Source organism: Delphinus delphis, chromosome 7 (assembly GCF_949987515.2).
Source record: "Delphinus delphis chromosome 7, mDelDel1.2, whole genome shotgun sequence".
In the NCBI taxonomy this organism is placed as follows: domain Eukaryota; kingdom Metazoa; phylum Chordata; class Mammalia; order Artiodactyla; family Delphinidae; genus Delphinus; species Delphinus delphis.
Window position 1 is genome coordinate 18423499 of NC_082689.1, and position 17418 is coordinate 18440916.

Sequence of the window (17418 nt, forward strand, 5' to 3'; positions counted from 1 at the left end):
GAAGAGCGAGGCTAGAGTCCTGAGGGGTGTGTGGCCAGCCTTGAAATGGGAGGGCCCAGAGTGCAAACCCCCAGGAGAGGGTGGGGCTTGAGGCATACAAAAGAAGAGAAGGCGGAGTCGTAGACTCCTCTGCCAGTCTGTCTGGGAAGTGAAGGAACTTCTGACCGTGAGGGAAGTTCTATCTCAGATTTACTGTCTGCAGAATGAAGCACTGGACTAGGCACTCCCCAGACATTCTGACCTCAACATTCTGTGACCTCGGGGTGTAGGTCTGGGAATAAAGCGTGGGTGCAAATGCAGGGGAAATGGCGTCTCAAAAGAACCGAATAGACGCGGAGGGTCAGCGAGAGCAGCTTTATTAAGCAAGATGAAGGAGGGTTGTCTGTCCCACCCACCCGGGGCTCCAGCCAGGGTGAAGTGTCTGAGTGTCCCTTTCAGGCCACGTCCACGCGAGCGAAGCTCTGGTCCATGCCCAGGCTGTTCTCCACGTACACCTCGTACTTGCCGCTGTCCTCAGGCGTGGCCCGGCGGATAGTCAGCGTCGTGGTGGTACTGCCGATCTCGAAAAACACTCTAGGTGGGAAGAAGGGGAGGACAGGGCCTGCGGTCAGTTTACGCGCGCCCTGGTCGGGTCGAGCTAACTATCCAGCTCTGTTCTTCGCCTCCCAAATTCCCCGCCCCCATCCCACTCCCTCCAGTTTCTGGACCCTGCCCGCCCAAGCTCCTGCTCCAGGCGCTGTCCTTGCTACAAGCCCCGCCCCCCCCCACACCTGTCGTCCTCATCGATGTCTTCCCCGTCCTTGGTCCAGCCCACGTCGGGCGCAGGCTCGCCCATGATCTCGGCAGTCAGCGTTACCGTGGTGCCTTTGCGCGCCTTAGTGTTACTCGGTCCCTTCTGAATCTTCGCCGGTACTAGAGGAAGGGAAAGGGCCACCCAGTGAGGAACCTAGAGGTGAGGCGGGCGGGGGCATCACCTCCCCAGCTAATACCCGGCTCTAAATAGGAGATGGATTTAAGCTCTCTGTGTGACGTTGAGCAAGTCTTTAGCCTCTCTGGGGCATCATCTCGTCAACTGTCAAACGGGACTAACCCTGCCCTTCGCAGAGGTGAAGGGAGGATCAAAAGAGATTCTAGGGGTGAAAGTCCGGGAATGTTCACACATCTCCCGGCGCCTTGGAAATTGCCCTGGGCTGAGAGCCAGAAGACCAGGGCTCTAACCCTGGCTCTGCTTCTGGCTCGCTGTGACCTTGAGGCCCTGGAATCGAGTGACTGAAGCCCATAGCGGACTTCTTAGACTGTATGGGACACAATTCTGGGGTAGGAAAGGACTGCGCGCGGCCGGCGCTGCGCCCTTTCCGTGCCTTAGGCTGTGCCGGGGCTGGGTCACATCCGCATCCGGACTCGGCAAGGCTCAGAGGTAAACGCGGCTGGAGCCGGCTGCGGCCGCCCGCTGTGTGGTGCTGCTCTGCACGGTGGCCCTGCACCCAGGGCGCGCGTACCTTCCACGAGGATGCGTGCGGAGTCCGAGCACTGGCCGAAGGGGTTGGTTACGTTGATGCTGTACTGGCCTAGATCTGCCAGCTCGCCGTCGCGCACCACCAGTGCGACTACGTCAGGGTCCTCGAAGACGTAGCGATACTTGGGCCCGTCGCGCAGCTCCTTGCCGTCCTTGCTCCAGCGGATGAATGGGTCCGGGAAAGCCGAAATGCGGCAAGTCAGCTTAGCCGCGCTGCCCTCAATCAGCACCACATCCTTCAGCGGCTCCAGCACTCGCGGTGGCCCCTTCTCGCGCAGCTCCTTCCGGGACCTACCCGCAGCCCAGGTCAGGGCCCAGAGCTCCCATGACACGGCCCTGGCCGGCCTGCAGCCCTGTCCATCCGTACACCGTCCCCTGCCCACCCCCTCAGCCCACTAGACCCTTAAACATGGGGGTGGGTAGGGAAGGTGATGGCTACTGAATTGTTACCCTAATAAAATTGTCTACTCTGTGTCAGCCACCCTTCCACACCTCAGTAACTGCTCTCCCCTAAGTCCAGTGACCCTAGTGGTCCATGACACTGTGCTCAGCCCCCATCCATCCCCCAAATGCAGTCATGAGCATTCTGCAGCTCCAGCTCCCTTCCTCCAGAGGTTCTCCAGGGCTCCCCCTCACCTGTGGCCCCGGTAAGAGGCCTGGATGCGAATGGCCGCTCTCTGGACCTGGGGGTCCTTGATATCCAGGGTACATCCTGGAGGCGGGGCTGCAGCCACTCGTTTTTTGGCAGGAGCTGCTTTGGACATCTGGAGAACAGAAAACAAAGGGGTCTAGGCTGACAGAGACTCCAAACTTCAGCCCTTTCCCAGCAGATTCAGAACATCTCCTGACGTGGGAGTGTCTAGGGCCGACTTGAGGATCTGAACTCACCGTGAGGGGTTGACTTCGGGACTCGGGTCCACTGGCTGTGTAACAGGAGGCTCGGAGCCCTTCCAGATGGCACAGCAAGGGCGCGGGCAGGTGCTCAGCCCCAGGCCCAGGTTTTATACATCTCTCCTCTCCTTGCCTTGTTTGGCGTGGTTGCCCCAAGCCCCTGGGGACCCCAGCCCCCGCCCCCTGACCCAGACAGGCTCCTTATTTAGCCTGAGAATGTCTGGGATGCTAACTCAGCCACAGGGGCAGCCCCGGGGGGAAACCTGAGCGGCTCTGGGGTGCCTCACACGTCAGCGCCCTGACAGCTGCGCAGCTGGATGTGGCCCCATGCCCTCCCAGAGCAGGAGGTAGCCATCCCACTCCCAGGAGGAACAGACAAGGCCTCAGGTCGACAAGAGACTCAGCTCCTTGCTGGGGTAGTTTATACTCAGGTCAGTCCCTGGACAGTGGGACAACGTGTCCTTCCTGGACACAGTCAGTGAAGGGGTGCGAGTGTTTGTGGAGGTGCCCTTGACTGAAGCCAGAATAGCGATGGACTTCACTGTCCATCTAGCCAATTATGAGAGGGTCACGTGGCAGTCAGAACCAATCTGGAAGCGCCTTACTCCCCCCACCCCAGGAGTCTAGGGTTGTCATTTCCACACTGTGCCTCCTGGTGGTAAACTGAGATAAACCTAGAGGGGACCTTAAAGACTTTGGGGAACAGCATCCTCTCCTGCCACCCCATTCCCACTCACTCCCCTCCATGTGACATGGTTGGTCAGGCTGGGCTACACTGTCCCTGGAGATTGGCACTAATACTGACTCTAAAACTCTAGGTCTGCCCAAGCCAAGCTCCCTCTCTGGGCATCAGCTGGTGCATAGGGGCATCAGAGCACCTGGGATGAAGGGGTTAATCCCTCTGAGACTTGCCTGGAGTCCAGTCTGCCCAGACCAGGGCACCAGGTAAGCCTTGCTTCTATTCCTTGTAACTGCCTGCCCAGGTCTGGAGTGCTGTCACCTTTTGATCAGAGCAATTTTGACATGGCTCTGCTGACATAAATTACCTTTGCTCCTCCGGGTTTGGAACAAGCAGTTCACATGCCATTTCCAATGGAGATGAGAAGGAAGCTCAAGATCAGACGGGGGAGAAGAATTTTACCATTTATCAAGATATGAGTTCAGGCACCTGATTTTTATATGAAAACATTTGCAGTGTGTAGGGGATTAGAGCTTCTCACAGGCAAACTGCATATCTTCATCGCTAAAATGGCAGGTGGGAAAGGTGTCCCTCTGGCCTCTCCAGCTGGCTTTATGATGGTGGGGCTTGCCTCTTCCCTGGGGTCCTGGGAAGCCAGAGAGACTGGGGTGGGCTGGGCAAAGGGTTGCTTGGGCTACATCCAAGAGGCCCTCAACCTCAATCAGCAACACACCAGCACCAGGTCCCTCTGCTCATGGTGAAAGCCTTTATTCCTTTTACATTGCCAAGAGCAGAGTTGCAATGGGAGGAGGGGTGTGGGGAAAAGTCCCTCTGGACACAAGAACTGGCTCCCCCTCCCCCCACCTCAGGGCAGGGCAGCTCAGTTATAGGACCCAGTGACCCTTCCGTGGCACCGCAGGGGGCACTTAGAGTCAAGGCCCCTTAGCCCCCAGCAGAACCCTGGCTTGCCATGGGACTAAGAAGGTCCAGACTGAGTGTCCCTGGGCCCTAGGAAAATGCTCGTCTACAGCCCCATCACAGCAGACACGCCAACCAGAGCGCTCACAGCTGCCCTGTGCTGCTGGTACCCCATGTGTCCAGATCGGTGCTCCAACACTGACAGCGTGGGCACGTGGGCCTGTCCTGGCTTCCTCTAGAGCTCTTTACACATCCTGCTCTGACCAATCATCATGATGAAACCCCCTCTGCCCCAGGGGTCAGGACCAGAGCTGCCCTGTCTCCTGGGCAGAGTGCAGAAGGTTGAGCCTGGATTGGGGTGTGGGCTGGTCTATTCCAGAGCCCAGCGTCCTCCCAGTTGTGATGATGGAACATGTGAGAAGAGGTGGGGGCCGCCAGTCTGGTTAGAGGGCGGTGGTGGGGATTCAGTGGTCCTGCCAGGATTCCAGAAACTTTAGATGGAGATACAGACCTACATCTTTCCTCCCTCTAGGAATAAGGGAGACGTGAGGGGCCAGGAGGGTCAAGGGGTGGGGCAGGAAGGTCCCAAGGTGCTATAGCTAGTATACCTTGGCTCTCACTGGCCCGGAGAAGGCTGGAATGCCCCTGCCCCAGTACCCCCAGCATCGTGCACCCCCCGTACCCCTAGCCATCCCTCCCCATAGACCACACACATAGGTCCTGCTGCTTGCCGTTTTTATTTTCCTTGTGACAGACAGACAGACAGACAGCTGCACAGACAGCTGAATGGCTTCGGGGATGGTCAGGACAACATAGGCGGTAGGGATTGGATGGCAGAGAGACTTCATAAAAGTCAATAAATAAATAAATATTAATGGGCAGAGGGGCGAAGGCCACGGAGAGGTGATGAGAACATCCTCGGGCCAGCACAGTGCCCAGAGCTGCATCCACTGGGACAGGAGGAGAGCGCTGGCTCAAGAGACCACTACTTCCAGCCTCCAGCCCTCCATGCTTCTCCTTCTGGGGGTGCTGGCAGCTGGCCACCCCAGCCCCACCCAAGTCGGCTCTCCTCTCCCTCCCCCACCTCACTGCCCTCTCTCACATACTGGCTCTGGCTTCCTGGCACCGTCTACATGTCCTGTTCCTGCTTCACTGACACTCCCAGCCCATGGCCTGTAGACAGCCTGGTCTCCCCGCTTTTCCTCCTCTTCAGCCACTCCTACCCTCCTGGGTTGGTTCTCCCGCAGATGCACTGTCTCCCTCCCCCAGAACCTTCCGAAAGTCTCCCCTTCCCTATTCCTCATCTTCTTTTCCTCGTCACTTGCCCATTCCCTTCTTGCCCCTCTTCCTGTTCCTGACCCCACCAGGCCTGGACAACGGGTCTCCCACTCTGGCTCTGGCCGGGTGGCATTGGCCAAAGCCCGGGGTCTCTGTCCCCGCAGGTCCATGAGGTAATAGCCCGGCCGGATGTTGCTGCTGCTGGTGTCCAAAGCCCCGGGCCCACCCGGCTCAGCGTGGGCCCTGGAATGTCCAGGGGGCGTCAGCAGGAACCCCGAGTCGAAGCCCGAGGCCGGGCTGTGGTCCGAGCCACTAGGGGCTGCCTGGGTAGGAGCGGAGCAGCACCTTGTGACGGGTGGCAGCCTCGGCCCGGCGGCGCAGCTGCTCGCCCAGGAACTCCTTGAGCCGGCTGGTGGTGAAGGTGAGCGTCTGGCGGCGCAGCTTCATCAGGTAGGCGTCCTGCAGCCATGGGTGGGCTAGGCAGTCCTGCAGGGAGGGCCGGCTCCTGCCAGGGGAAGCCAGGGACAGTGAGCCTGCAGGCATGGCTCCCAGAGCAGGGAGGGGGCCCCACCCTCCCAGAGGGCTTTGCCCCTAGTGAGTGAGCTTAGACAACTCTGGGACTCAGTTTCCCAGTCTCTGAAATGGGGACAGTGATTCTGCCTACATCATAGGGCTGTTATGGGTTTTCTGTTTTTTTTTTTTTTGCGGTACGCGGGCCTCTCACTGTTGTGGCCTCTCCCATTGCAGAGCACAGGCTCTGGACGCGCAGGCTCAGTGACCATGGCTCACGGGCCCAGCCGCTCCGTGGCATATGGGATCTTCCCAGACCGGGGCACGAACCCGTGTCCCCTGCATCGGCAGGCAGACTCTCAACCACTGCGCCACCAGGGAAGCCCCTGTTATGGGCTTTAAATGGTGGTAGTGCAGCCACTTAGGAGGAGTAGGAGTAGGAAAAGTAGTAGCAGCAGCAGCAGCAGTGTATTACTGGGGCGGGGGAGGAGGTGGGGGCTTAGGCATGGGCGGGGCCAGGGCAGTCTGAGGCCAGAGGCACGTAATGCTGGGAGGTTGGCAGGTGTGGGACCCACTCACCAGGGATGTACTGAGAGGACCTTTCGCAAGAAAAGGGTGGCGCTCTGGGACGTGTTGGGGTACAGCTGGAAGGCATCAAAGCGGCCCCCCACAATGCGAGACTCCGTTTCCTGGGGGTCTGGCTCATAGAACGGGGAGCGTCCACTGAGCCTGTGGAGGAGACAGTTCAGTTGACAGATGCAGACTGAGGGTCAACTCACAGGTCCAGGGGGACGTTAGTGTGGAGGTTCTTAGGGGCACAGCGCTCGGACACAAGGCTACCCGCACCTGGGTACTCGTGTGTGTATGTGCGTGTGTGTGTGTGTGCGTGCACGAGTGTGCACATGCATGTGTGGCTGGGGAGGTGGGGGGGGAGGGTACAGGCAGAGGGTGGGTCCTGGGGGCACTCACATGATGTAAGTGAGCACACCCACTCCCCAGATGTCCGTGGCAGAGCCGATGGGGTCTCCCTTTACCATCTCAGGAGCTGACAGAAGACAAGAGGCCAAGTTGAACGAGCTTCCTGGTGGTAAGGGACCAGGGAGAGGCAGAGGAGGCCCCTGGGGGCTTGAGGAGCAGGACAGTGCCCAGGTCACCAGACCATGGGTACATTAGAGCAGCAGGCCCTGGATTTCAGCGGGCAGAGCGGCCCCCAGGGGAGATGTGGGGCACCTGAGGAATCAGCCCAGGCACTGAATGGTGGGCGGTCCCCAGAACTGCAGAGGAGCTAAGAACCAGGGTCACAAGTTCTCCTGGATCAGCTCCGAAGGTGGGCGCCCATTCACAAAAGGTGTGGCCCACACCGAGATTAAGCACCTTTGAAATCAGCCTGGCTGGCTCTAATCCCAGCCTGCCCCTTCTAGCGACAGGACCCTGGGCAATGTACGAAACCTGTCTGGCTCTCCATCTTCTCATCTGTAAAGTGTGGCTTGCAGAATTACTCGAATGGAGATGACAAACAGAAAGTATCTAGCAGGTAGCTAAATGGTAGCTGGTTTCCCTTTTTTACGTAAATTAATCATTGATTCTCCTGTCTTTCTAGCTTTATCGAGTCCTGGCACTACCATTTATAACTGTCTGATATTGAACAAATACCTCACGGCGCCTCTGTTTCCTCATCTGTAAAATAGGGGTAATATTATGCCAATCGCCAGGGCTGTTATAAAGAGAAACTGAAAAATGTCCACGGAAAGGACTTAATTCATTGTTTGCATACAGTAAGCACTCAATAAATGGCACACAGGTGAGTGAAGTGGGGTGAGCCCTGGCTGCTGCCCCTTTGGCAGTACCCCACCTCCCCCCCGGCTGGCATGGTGCCCTCACCCATGAACTCCAGCGTGCCCGTGCGGTGGCCAAGGGGCCGCAGAGCCTGGGGGTTGTAGGGCTGGGCGCTGCCAAAGTCCACGATCTTAAGGGCGTTGTCAGGGGCCAGGAGCAGGTTGTCTGGTTTGATGTCCAGATGCAGCACGTGGCGGCCATGGAGATAGTCCAGGCCTTGTAGCAGCTGCACCACGTAGGTGGCCACGTCGTCCTCTGAATACCGGAACCTAGAGGGGTGGCGGGGGTGGGTCAGGTGATATCCCAGCTCAGCTCCCCCCATCCTCGATTCCTGCTCCCCCAGAATGCCCAGCTACCTGTCGCTCAGCCCACAGAGGAGTTCCCGGTTGCCACAGCTCTCAGCGATGAGCACGAGGTAACGTGGGGTGATGTAGGCCTCGTGCAGGGACATGAGCCGCTCGTGATGCAGCGTCCGCAGCACTTCGTACTCCTGCAGGACCCGCCGCTTGCCCTCGGCCACATAGGGCACGATCTTGGCCACGAACGTTCGCCCCGTGGCATTCTCCCGGCAGGCGCGCACTACACCAAAGCGGCCCCTGTGTGTTGGGGGGCATATCATAGGCTCAGGGGAGAGAGGGGAACACTTGCATTCTGTGGGCTAAGCAGGGAGTAGCAGCGACTGCTGGGGGCAAGAATGCTGTGGTTCCCAGGGTGGGCTCTGGAGTTCAATCCCAGGAACCTGGGTTTCAGCCCCAGCTCTGCCACTAACTGGCTCAGTACCTCAGGCAAATCCCATAACCTCTCCAACCTCAGTGTTCCCATCTGTGGAATGGAATAATGCAGTGTCTCCCTCTCATTGTCAATATTAAATGAGATCATATGGCCAAAGCGCTTAGCGCGGGGCCTGGCACAGAGAAAATCTGAACTTAATCATGCTAGGGACCCAGATCCCGTCCCATGTCCCGGCTCCCTGCCCCCTCCCCAGGCCCCAGCAGGCTGGTCTCCTCTCCAAATCCCTGTGCTGCCAAAGTTCCACACGCTCCCCGCCTCTGTCCTCCTTCCCTTCCCCAGCCCCGGCCCTGCTTGCCTGGCCTTCTCCTCCAGGAAGGTGTAGGGTTTCTGAGGGGGGCCCTTTCGAAGAGTGGTGCTCTCTGGCCTGGGAGCACTGGGGGGACCACCCCCAGGGGAGCTGACCACGTCCTTGGCCAGGCTGAGGCTCTGCCCAGTCACCTTGGTGGGCTCAGGAGGGGGCTCGGGGGCTGGGGGCTCGGGGGCTGGTGGTGCAGACACAAAGGAGGTCACCATATACAGGGGAGTTGAGGAAGATGCTGTTTTCACCCCTTGAGAGGTGGAAGCTGTGGTTGGGGTCCCAGTGTCGGGGACGGAAGACTTGGGCTCACTCGGGGAGACCTGGGCACTGGGTGGGGTAGCTTCTACTTGCTGGGCAGCCTGCAGGCCCCTGTGCTTTCGTGGGGGGGTTTGGGGTGGTGGACCCACAGCCTTGAGTGAGGACAAGGCCTGGCTGGGGGGTGCTGGGGAAGATGAGGGGCTGAGAAGGGCTGACTGGGGGCCTGGGGGGGCAGGAGCTGGGGAGGGGCTCAGTGAAGGGGCCAGTGAGGTAGGAGAGTCAGGAGGCGGGGCCCTGGCTGGCCCTGAGGTAACAGGGGCGTCTCTGTGAGCAGCAGATGGCAGAGCTGAGGCGTCTAAGTGGAGACAGAGAAAATCATCACCATGGTGCCCCAAGGGCAAAACCGGGTGTTCCAAGGAGGGGGTGGACCCTGGACTCAGGGTCCCCTGCCCTCTCTGGACATGCCCCACCCTGTCCCACTGACCTCGCATGCCCCTGACGAGGACCTTGTCAGAAGGGCTGCTGAAAGGCCCTTGCCCAGCGCGGTTGGCACAGGCCACACGGAACCTCACAGTCATGCCAACTGGTAGGTGGGTCACATTGTAGTAACAGTCAGGGATGCCCGAGCTCACGGGATGCCAGGAAGACTCGCCTACAGGCAGCATGGGGGAGGGGCTGAGGCCACAGAAGGGGTGGCCCAAGCTCCCAGTGCCATCTGTGAGGAGCCTGGGGACCTGTGCCCGGGGAAGGCACTCGTCTCCCCAGCTTCTCTGCCTTCCACCCGCCCTCCCTCCCCGCCCCCACCAGCCTGCCGGTCCCTCACCATCTACCCGCTGCTCCAGCGTGTACGTGCAAGGTGCCCTGCTGTCTCCTGGCTTCCAGAGCACCAGCGCCGTGTCCTGGTAGGTCTGGGGCACCTCGGGAGGAGCTAGCTTCCCTGGGATGCCTGGCAAGAGAAAGGGAGCCACAGTGAGCCCCTGTGCCTTAGCTTAGGGCCCATCTCCCATCACAGCCCCCTTGGTCCCTGCCCCAGGCTCACGGGCCACAGCCACGGTGCAGGAGCTGGTGGTGCTGCCCAGGACGTTGGTGGCTGAGCACTCGTAGAGGCCAGCGTGCCGCCTGCCTGCCCGGGGGATGCTCAGCAGCTGCCGGCCGTCTTTGCAGGACACGATGATCACCGAGGGCTCGGACCGCAGGGACTGCTTGTCTGGGGGCAAAGGAGGAGCAGGAAGAGGCTGCTGAGCGAAGCCCCCCTCTGGGCACCCCCAGCTGCCACTTCCCACTGAACATCCCCTGGCCTTGGGGGAGAAGTGATCGCCTCACCTTTCATCCAGGAGATGTGGGGTGCAGGGCAGGCCGCTGGCAGGCAGAGCAGGGTGGCTGCCTCTCCCTCCAGCAGCACCTGGTCCTTGAGTTTGATGTGGAAGACCGGGGGGAAGTCTGGAGGGAGAGCAAAGATAGCCCTGGGTCTGCGGGGCCCCTGGCTCACTCGCTGCTGACTGATGGGAGGATGGATGCATGTGAGAGCTGGCGCTGCCTTTGGGGAGCAGACTGAAAGGCCGTCTCTTCCCAGTCAGAGGGGGAAGTGGAAGGCCTTGCCTTTGAGAATCGCCTTTGGGGCAAGCATCAGTTTGTCAGGCACTCACTGTGTGCAGAATTATCTTCTACTGACTATTGAAGATGCTCGGTAGTTGCTACCTCATATGTTTGTAAGTCACTTTGAGCAGGGCCTGGCACTAAGTAAGTGCTCTGTAAGCACTTATTAGATAAAACAAAACCAAATATTGAAAAACTACAGTGGTTAAGCTCCTGCAATACCTATTACTTCTGGGGCACCGTAGGGCAAGAGACAGGAGCTGGTGACCTGAGCTGAGACTCCCAGGAGTGAACAAATGTTCAGTCAAAACGTGCCATCTCAAAAGACCTGAAGCCAAGGCAAACCCGGGGCAGACCCCGAACGTGTGTCCGTCTCCCCCATCCCTCACGCCCCCTGGGGTCTGGGGAGCCCGTCCCAGACCTTCTACGCACTCCCTCAGGTCAGCTAAGTGGTGAGAGCTTTTGAAGGGGAAAGAGACAATATCTGCATGGCCTTGGACCCTGTCTGTAAATTGAGGAAAATAATAACACCCAGCTCAGAGGGTTGTTACGAGAATTCAAAGAGGCACGTAAAGCGCTTAGCAGATGTCTAACATATAATAAATGCTCGAAGGTGTTAGCTCCTATTGTTGTTGTTGATTATTATCTTGTTACTATGCCCAGTAGAGAAGCCAGGCACAGACCCCCGTGGGAAGAGGCTGTTTCAGCAAAGCTGGCTTCACAGCTGGCTGGTGAATGGGCCCACGGCAGGGCTGCGATGGCCAATGTCTTTGCTGGCCTGTGGCTTCTTAGTGCCATGAGGATTTGCACTCCTGCTCCCTGGGAATGTCTTTTTAGAAAAATCCCATTCTGGTCCAGGGATGGCGGGGTGGGGTGGGGGTGGGGGTGGATTTCTTTCACGTGGGCAGAAAGAGCTGCGGTAGATACCCCTGGGAGCCCCAGCTGCTGCCTGTCTGCGGAATCAGGAGGGAGTAGGGTACGGCTGAACTGGGCCGAAGAGGATCTGCAGAAGTGGGTGATCAGGACAGCAGCGTGCCCCCTCTCCCACTGTACCCCAGTATTCCCCAAGGAGGGGTCCCACACCGAGGCTCCAATAACATAAAGTGAATACAGTTTCGTCAGTGGGCTGCTTTCAGACCAAGTGAGGGTACTGGGTAGGGGGGAGAGAGAGGAAGCCGAGGAGGAGAGGTGAAAGGTGACCCTGGCCCAGCTCTGCCAGTCCCACCCCCATCTCCCCAGGGGCCAGTCCTAGTTGGTAAAGTGGACATGGGGCCTTCTTCCTGTGGGGAGCAGGGAGAGGATGAAGTAATGGGACACGGCCTCGCCTCGGCAAGAAATCAGCAGCACAAGCAAAACGGAGGTGGGAGGGAGGCCCCAGGTGGGAAGGGATCAGCTGTCCCCAGGCCGCAGTGCTGGCTTCCCTCTCTCTCCCCGCTCCTTCTCCACCACTGCCCCCACCAGCTGGTCTCCCTCCCTCCTGTTCCCTCACTAGAGCCCCACCGTCTACTGCCTCGAGTGAGATGTCCTGGCTCCCCTGACCAAGGCGAGACACGGTTACGTGTCCAGTAGCAAGCCTGGCTGAGGCGCGTCTGGGACAGTTCTGAGGAGTTTTGTTGGAAACTGGAGGAGGACAGATGGTGACTGATAAAGGTCCTGCTCGCAGCAGGTTTGGTGGGCCTGCTGCTTTCTGCAGGCTGGTCCGGAAACCCTGGCCTCCTGAACCTTTGCTTGTCGTCCTTGAGTAACACCCCCCTTTCAGGTAGAGGACTGTGGTGACCCAGGTGGAGAATACCTCCCTCCCTGCAGCCCCAGGACAAGTGGCAAGAGGAACGGACCAGGGCATATCTCAGGTGTCCCTCCCCCCAGCAAAGAGCCCTGGAGGCTGCTTATCTGTGTAGGGGCAGAGGGGACAGGGAGGGGCGATCGGGTGTTTGGGGCTACAGAGAAATGGAAGCTTGGAGGCACAGTCCAGACTGCGGGCCTCTAGGCTGGGAGAGAAAGGGTGTCTTTGGGAGCGTGTTCACGCATACACACATCTGCAGGGGGGCTGAGAGGCAGGGAGCCCTATCCCAAGCTCTGTCAGTACCACACCCCAGTGACAGAGACCTTCTGGGGAGGAGGCTGGCCCAAGAAAGGCATTGGTACGATGTCGCGAAGCGACTTGTGGGTTCTGACTGCAGAGGGTCATACAGTCCAGCCCTACCAGCTCTGTGACTTGGACAAGCTACTTAGCATGGCTAAGCCTCTGTTCCCTCACCTGTAAGACAGGGAGATGACAAGAATAGTTCCTAAGCAATGTGGGAGGGTTGAGTGAGGCAATGCTTGTAAAGTGCTTAATAGGACGCTTGGCATTGCTAATTAACAGTAGCTGCTGCTATTACTGTTGTTGTTGTCGTTTCCTGACTCCAGGCTCCCTCCACCGCTGCCAGGGCTCCCCCAACGTGGGCCATCTCCCCACCTTCCGGGCGGCTCAAAGGGGACTACTCACCGAGCAGGCCTCTATTACCTGACTCGCTGCGCACATACTGGTGACCCAAATTCTCCTGGACACTGCCAGAGAGGTTTGGCTGTGACAACCCCTTGTCCCTCCGCAGCCGAGAGAGGCCCCAGCGCAGGCGTCTTCGGCTTTCTGCAGGAGCTGCTAAGAACCAGGCCCATGAGCACCTGCCCAGCCGGTACGAGAGGACAGAGAACTTCTGGCCCCGACCCTAGCCTGTTCCCACACCAGCCTCTGCCCCTCGGCCTTGCGTCAGCCCAGCCCTGCCAGTTCCGTCCTCAGGGCCTCAAGAAACACCTGAGCCTCTTTGCGGTGGGTGTCCCCGGCCCTCTCCTTCTCCCAGAGCGTCCCTCCAGCGCACCTGTCATCCCAGCCCCACACCCGCACTCCAAACACACTCGTTCACACATTCGCCCTCCACTCTCCCGCTGGGCCCCTCCTCACCTGAGGAGCCCGACGTGGCGCTGGCCTCGGAGCCCAGGGACTCCGCGGAAGGCGTGGTGGCGCCGGCCTGGGCGGCCAGCTGGTTGTGCGCGAGGCCCAGGCGCCGCAGACTCTCGCCCTCGGACGTGGCCCTGCGCAGCCGGCTGAACAGCGGCGTGCTACGGACCGACGAGCCCCCGGAGTCCTCGCTGCTGCCGCTGCGCTGCAAGCGGCTCGACAGCCGCTCCAGCGTGGAGCTGAGCCTCCTGCGCACCGCCGGTACCGGGGAGCCCCGTGCCGAGCTGCCGCCCTCTGAGCTCTCCCCATCCCCACCGCGGGCCTCCCAGGCCGGGTGGCGCTGCGCGGGTGGGGTCCGCCGCAGGCGCTGGGACAGCGACAGCGAGAGGCGGCGGACGAGGCCCGGCTCCCCGACCGCCCTGAGGTCCTGCACGGAGCGGGAGCGCTCAGGCCGTCGCACCAGCTCCAGCGGCGTTCCCGCTGGGCTGGGCCGGTACATGCCGTCCTCCTCCTCCGCGCCGCGGAAGAGGCCGCGCTCCTCGGAGCGCGAGCGGCTCAGCAGCCGCAGCCCCCGCGACAGGGGCGACTCACGGCTGCGCTTGAACTTGGCTTCGAACACGGCCTCCGACTCCAGGTTCTCGATGCTGCTGCTGAGACTGCTCCCTGGCCTGCGGGGCACCGTAGGGACCCGAGCTTTCTCGGCTGGCCCTGGCGGAGACCCGGCTGAAGGCAGGCGCTTCTCGGAGGCTCCCGGAGGTGGGGAGGCCACCCTGGCGAACACAGCCGGGTGGGGCTTGGGCTGCGACGGTGATGCGACAGGGCCCTGCGGGGGGCCTTGCGCGTGGCCTGACAGCTGGAGCGACTGCATGATCTGGGCATAGGGTGTGAGCGGGGGCGCTAGGGTTTGCGGAGCTAGCGGGGGCTGTGTAGGCTTGGGGGCTGGTTCTGGCGTGGACTCTGGGGCCTTCTCTCGGGCAGGCTGGGGTGCCGAGGGCTGTGCAGCATCACTGGGTGTGGCGACAGGAGGTTCTGAAGCCTTAGGGACACTGGGCCGCACCGGGCTAGGTAGCTGGGCCTCGCTGAGGGCGGACAAGGAGGGAGACTCCTGCAGCCTGCGGGCCCCCAGCCGGGCCACGGGGATCTCGAGGGGCGCCCCAGCTCGGCGGTGCCGGCCCCCGGGCTCCGCCTCAGCCTGCGAGAAGCTGCTGCTCTTCTGCAGGCCCCGGGTCTCGGGCGGGTGCTGGTGGTGGGGCGCTGCCTCGCTGGAGGCCGCCCGAGCCAGCCGGGGGTCCCGGGCACGGCCCCCCAGGCTCTCCAGCAGGGGGCCCCTTAGGCCGCTGACCTTGCCATCCTCAGGGCCGCCCCGCAGCAGCCGCTGGCGCAGGGCCTGCAGCCTCTGGGCATACTCGCCCTCGCCCAGGCCTCCTCGGGTCAGGCGGGTGGCCCCCGGGCTGGGGCTTCGGCGCTGCGGCAGCTCTACAGACGCTGCCTTGTGCAGGCCCCGGCCCGGCTCCCTCGGCCCGGCCCGGGGCAGGGCGCTCTCAGCCGAGCTGCCCCTCCGGAGCTCTCCCCGCCGGGGGCTGGGCTCCTGGCCTGGGGAGGGGAGGACCTGAGGGCTGGGGGCCTCCTGGTCCAGAGAAGGGGCCTTTCCTTGCTCCTGCCAGTCCATGGGGGTGGCGGCCCCAGCCTCTGGGGCGCCCAGGGCCTCATCCTCAGTGGGAATGTCAGTGAGGGACACCCGGGAGCCCGAGAACTCAGGCTGCAGTGGCCGGGGCACTGAGGGCAGCTCCTCCAGCTCTTCCTCTTCAGAATCGGAGGAGGACGACAGCCCTCCACTAGGGGGTGGTCTTCTGGGTACGGCCACCCACACCCGCTCCGGGGGTGCCCGCAGCAGCTCAGGGATGGGGCGCAGCACCAGGTGGCACTTGTAGCTGATCTGGGAGCGCTGGAGACAGGGTACTAGAGTCAGACCTGAGGGACCCATGGGGCCAAACTGACCCACTCAGGCCCACCTCATCCCCGGGGGAGAAGGCCTACGGCAGGCAGAAGTGGGAGCTGAGAGAATTAAAAGGTGGATGAAGACAGATGAGCAGAAGTGAGGGCACCTGATAGAAAAAGCAGGGTTAGAGAGAGGAGGCTGTAGAGTAAGAAGGTGAAGCCACAGAGCAGGGCCCAGGCAAACTCACCTGCCATCTCCGCCGGGAGAGGAATAGCTTTAAGTGATCCGTGCTCACCTCTGCGCCCCTTGCCTGTGCCTGTAAACCAAGAAAGGGCCTGAGGGAAAGTCCTCTGTCAACCCTAAGCTTCCAGGTTTGGCAATGGAGAGACAACGTCCACAGGAGGGGACAGCAGACAGAGCAGCGTCGAGTCTGGGCCCCTGGGGCTCCCGGGGCTCCCTTTCCCAGGGGATCTGTCACAATAACTCCCACAGTCAAGGTTCCCACGTGTGGACAAATTGCCTGAACCTAAGCGGTGAGGCAGGAAATCAGTGGCTCCCAGGCTTCAGAGCTTACGCCAGGGCTCAAGGCCCTGTCCTGGTACACTGGCTGCCTGGGAGGCCCGTGCTCAGGCCCCCAGCTTGAACCCTGCTCCCCAGCTCACCATCTGTCTCCATGTAGAGACAGTGCCCCAGACATCTATCTGGAGCCTTGGGGGGCCAGACCTCAGATGCTTGCCTCAGCCACCTTTTCAGAGCTCATTTCTGATCTGAGAGACCAGGCTTGTACTCCAAGGACAGATACCAGAATGACCTCAGCCTTCTGTTGACCCAGCACAATGCTCCCTGGACGGTTTGCTCAGTCGCTCTTTCTGGGTCATTTGCTGAACCCCTCCCTCTGCCTGGCGCTGTGCCCTGCAGTGCTGGAATTTGAAGATGAGTGAGAACTCTGCCATAGGGAGTTCAAAACCAAGAGGACGGGCTTCCCTGGTGGCACAGTGGTTGAGAGTCCGCCTGCCGATGCAGGGGACACGGCTTCGTGCCCTGGTCTGGGAAGATCCCACATGCCGCGGAGCGGCTGGGCCCATGAGCCATGGCCGCTGAGCCTGCACGTCCGGAGCCTGTGTTCCGCAACGGGAGAGGCCACAGCAGTGAGAGGCCCGCGTACCACAAAAAAAAAAAAAAAAAAGCCAAGAGGACAAGACAGCCAGGCCACCCACGAAGCACAGTGTGTGGGACCAGAGCAGGATGGAGGCGAGCCACAGGAGTGAGGAGGACTGGGGCTACTCTCGAGAGCCAGGGAGAACACTGATGTGCATCCTAGGATGAGGGGTGGGGGTCCAGACCTGTGCCTTGGAGTCCATGATACCCCAAGCTGAGCCTCAGTTTCCTTATCAGCAAAAGGGGAGTGATAATACCTTCCTTTGTAGAGCTGTTGTCAGGCTAACAGATCATATGTAAATAAGATGTATATCATGGTTACTGTACACACTAGGGACTCAATAAAATGGAGCTGTTAATAATGTTCTCACTCCTTCCACCTCTTCTATCACCATTTTGCAAGACAAGACTCACTTTAAACCAAGGATGTTCTAGGGTCTCCTCTGCGGTAGGCCTCCTGCAAAGGAAAGAGAATTAAGAAGGGATTTATCATTCATTCATTCATTCATTCAATAAATGTTTGGGAAAGCGGGGCCCCTAAGGAGTTGGGGGATTGACTGTCTATGGGCGGAGGCTTGGGCAGGAGTAGGGGCGGCGTGAGGGGACTCTGCATGGGGGAGGCTCCTCGGGCCTCGTACTCACAGCCGGTCCTGCACCAGCACTTTGATGAGGAAGCCCCGGGCCTCCCTGCTCAGGCTCAGGAACGTGGTCTCCTCGAAGGCCACGTTGTAGTTCCGGATGTTCATCAATGTTGTCCGATCGTTCTCCCCGACAAACGGAGAGATTCCCGTCAGGCTGCAGGGGTGGAGAT

At 60.3% G+C, this 17418-nt stretch overlaps 2 protein-coding genes across 2 annotated transcripts in view; both read right to left on the minus strand.

Annotated features, from left to right (window-relative positions):
- Window positions 1–345: 345 nt before the first annotated feature.
- Window positions 346–2497, minus strand: SPEGNB (SPEG neighbor). Its single transcript, XM_060015519.1, has 5 exons — window positions 2405–2497; window positions 2153–2280; window positions 1500–1807; window positions 771–912; window positions 346–573 (listed from the first exon to the last, which is right to left on the minus strand). The coding sequence occupies exons 2-5, from the start codon at window positions 2278–2280 to the stop codon at window positions 435–437; spliced, it is 717 nt and encodes a 238-aa protein (XP_059871502.1). The 5' UTR covers window positions 2405–2497; the 3' UTR covers window positions 346–434.
- Window positions 2498–4722: 2225 nt separating this feature from the next.
- The window catches only part of SPEG (striated muscle enriched protein kinase), a 48220-nt gene continuing 35524 nt past the window's right edge, over window positions 4723–17418 (minus strand). The window contains 17 exon segments of the mRNA XM_060016057.2: window positions 4723–5787; window positions 6372–6521; window positions 6762–6837; window positions 7674–7897; window positions 7985–8159; window positions 8162–8224; window positions 8716–8755; window positions 8757–9331; window positions 9461–9628; window positions 9800–9922; window positions 10016–10183; window positions 10300–10416; window positions 13079–13210; window positions 13514–15455; window positions 15697–15765; window positions 17022–17064; window positions 17250–17402. Of these exon segments, the coding sequence (XP_059872040.1) occupies window positions 5595–5787; window positions 6372–6521; window positions 6762–6837; window positions 7674–7897; window positions 7985–8159; window positions 8162–8224; window positions 8716–8755; window positions 8757–9331; window positions 9461–9628; window positions 9800–9922; window positions 10016–10183; window positions 10300–10416; window positions 13079–13210; window positions 13514–15455; window positions 15697–15765; window positions 17022–17064; window positions 17250–17402 (4411 nt within the window). The 3' untranslated portion in view covers window positions 4723–5594.

Bases quoted from the DNA above. Each gene is read 5' to 3' on its own strand.
- SPEGNB (XM_060015519.1), bottom strand. From the start codon at position 2,280: ATGTCCAAAGCAGCTCCTGCCAAAAAACGAGTGGCTGCAGCCCCGCCT. The intron at 1,808-2,152 runs GTGAGGGGGAGC...GGCTGCGGGTAG, and splicing joins GCCTCTTACCGGGGCCACAG to GTCCCGGAAGGAGCTGCGCG. The intron at 913-1,499 runs GTACGCGCGCCC...CCCTTCCTCTAG, and splicing joins CGCACGCATCCTCGTGGAAG to TACCGGCGAAGATTCAGAAG.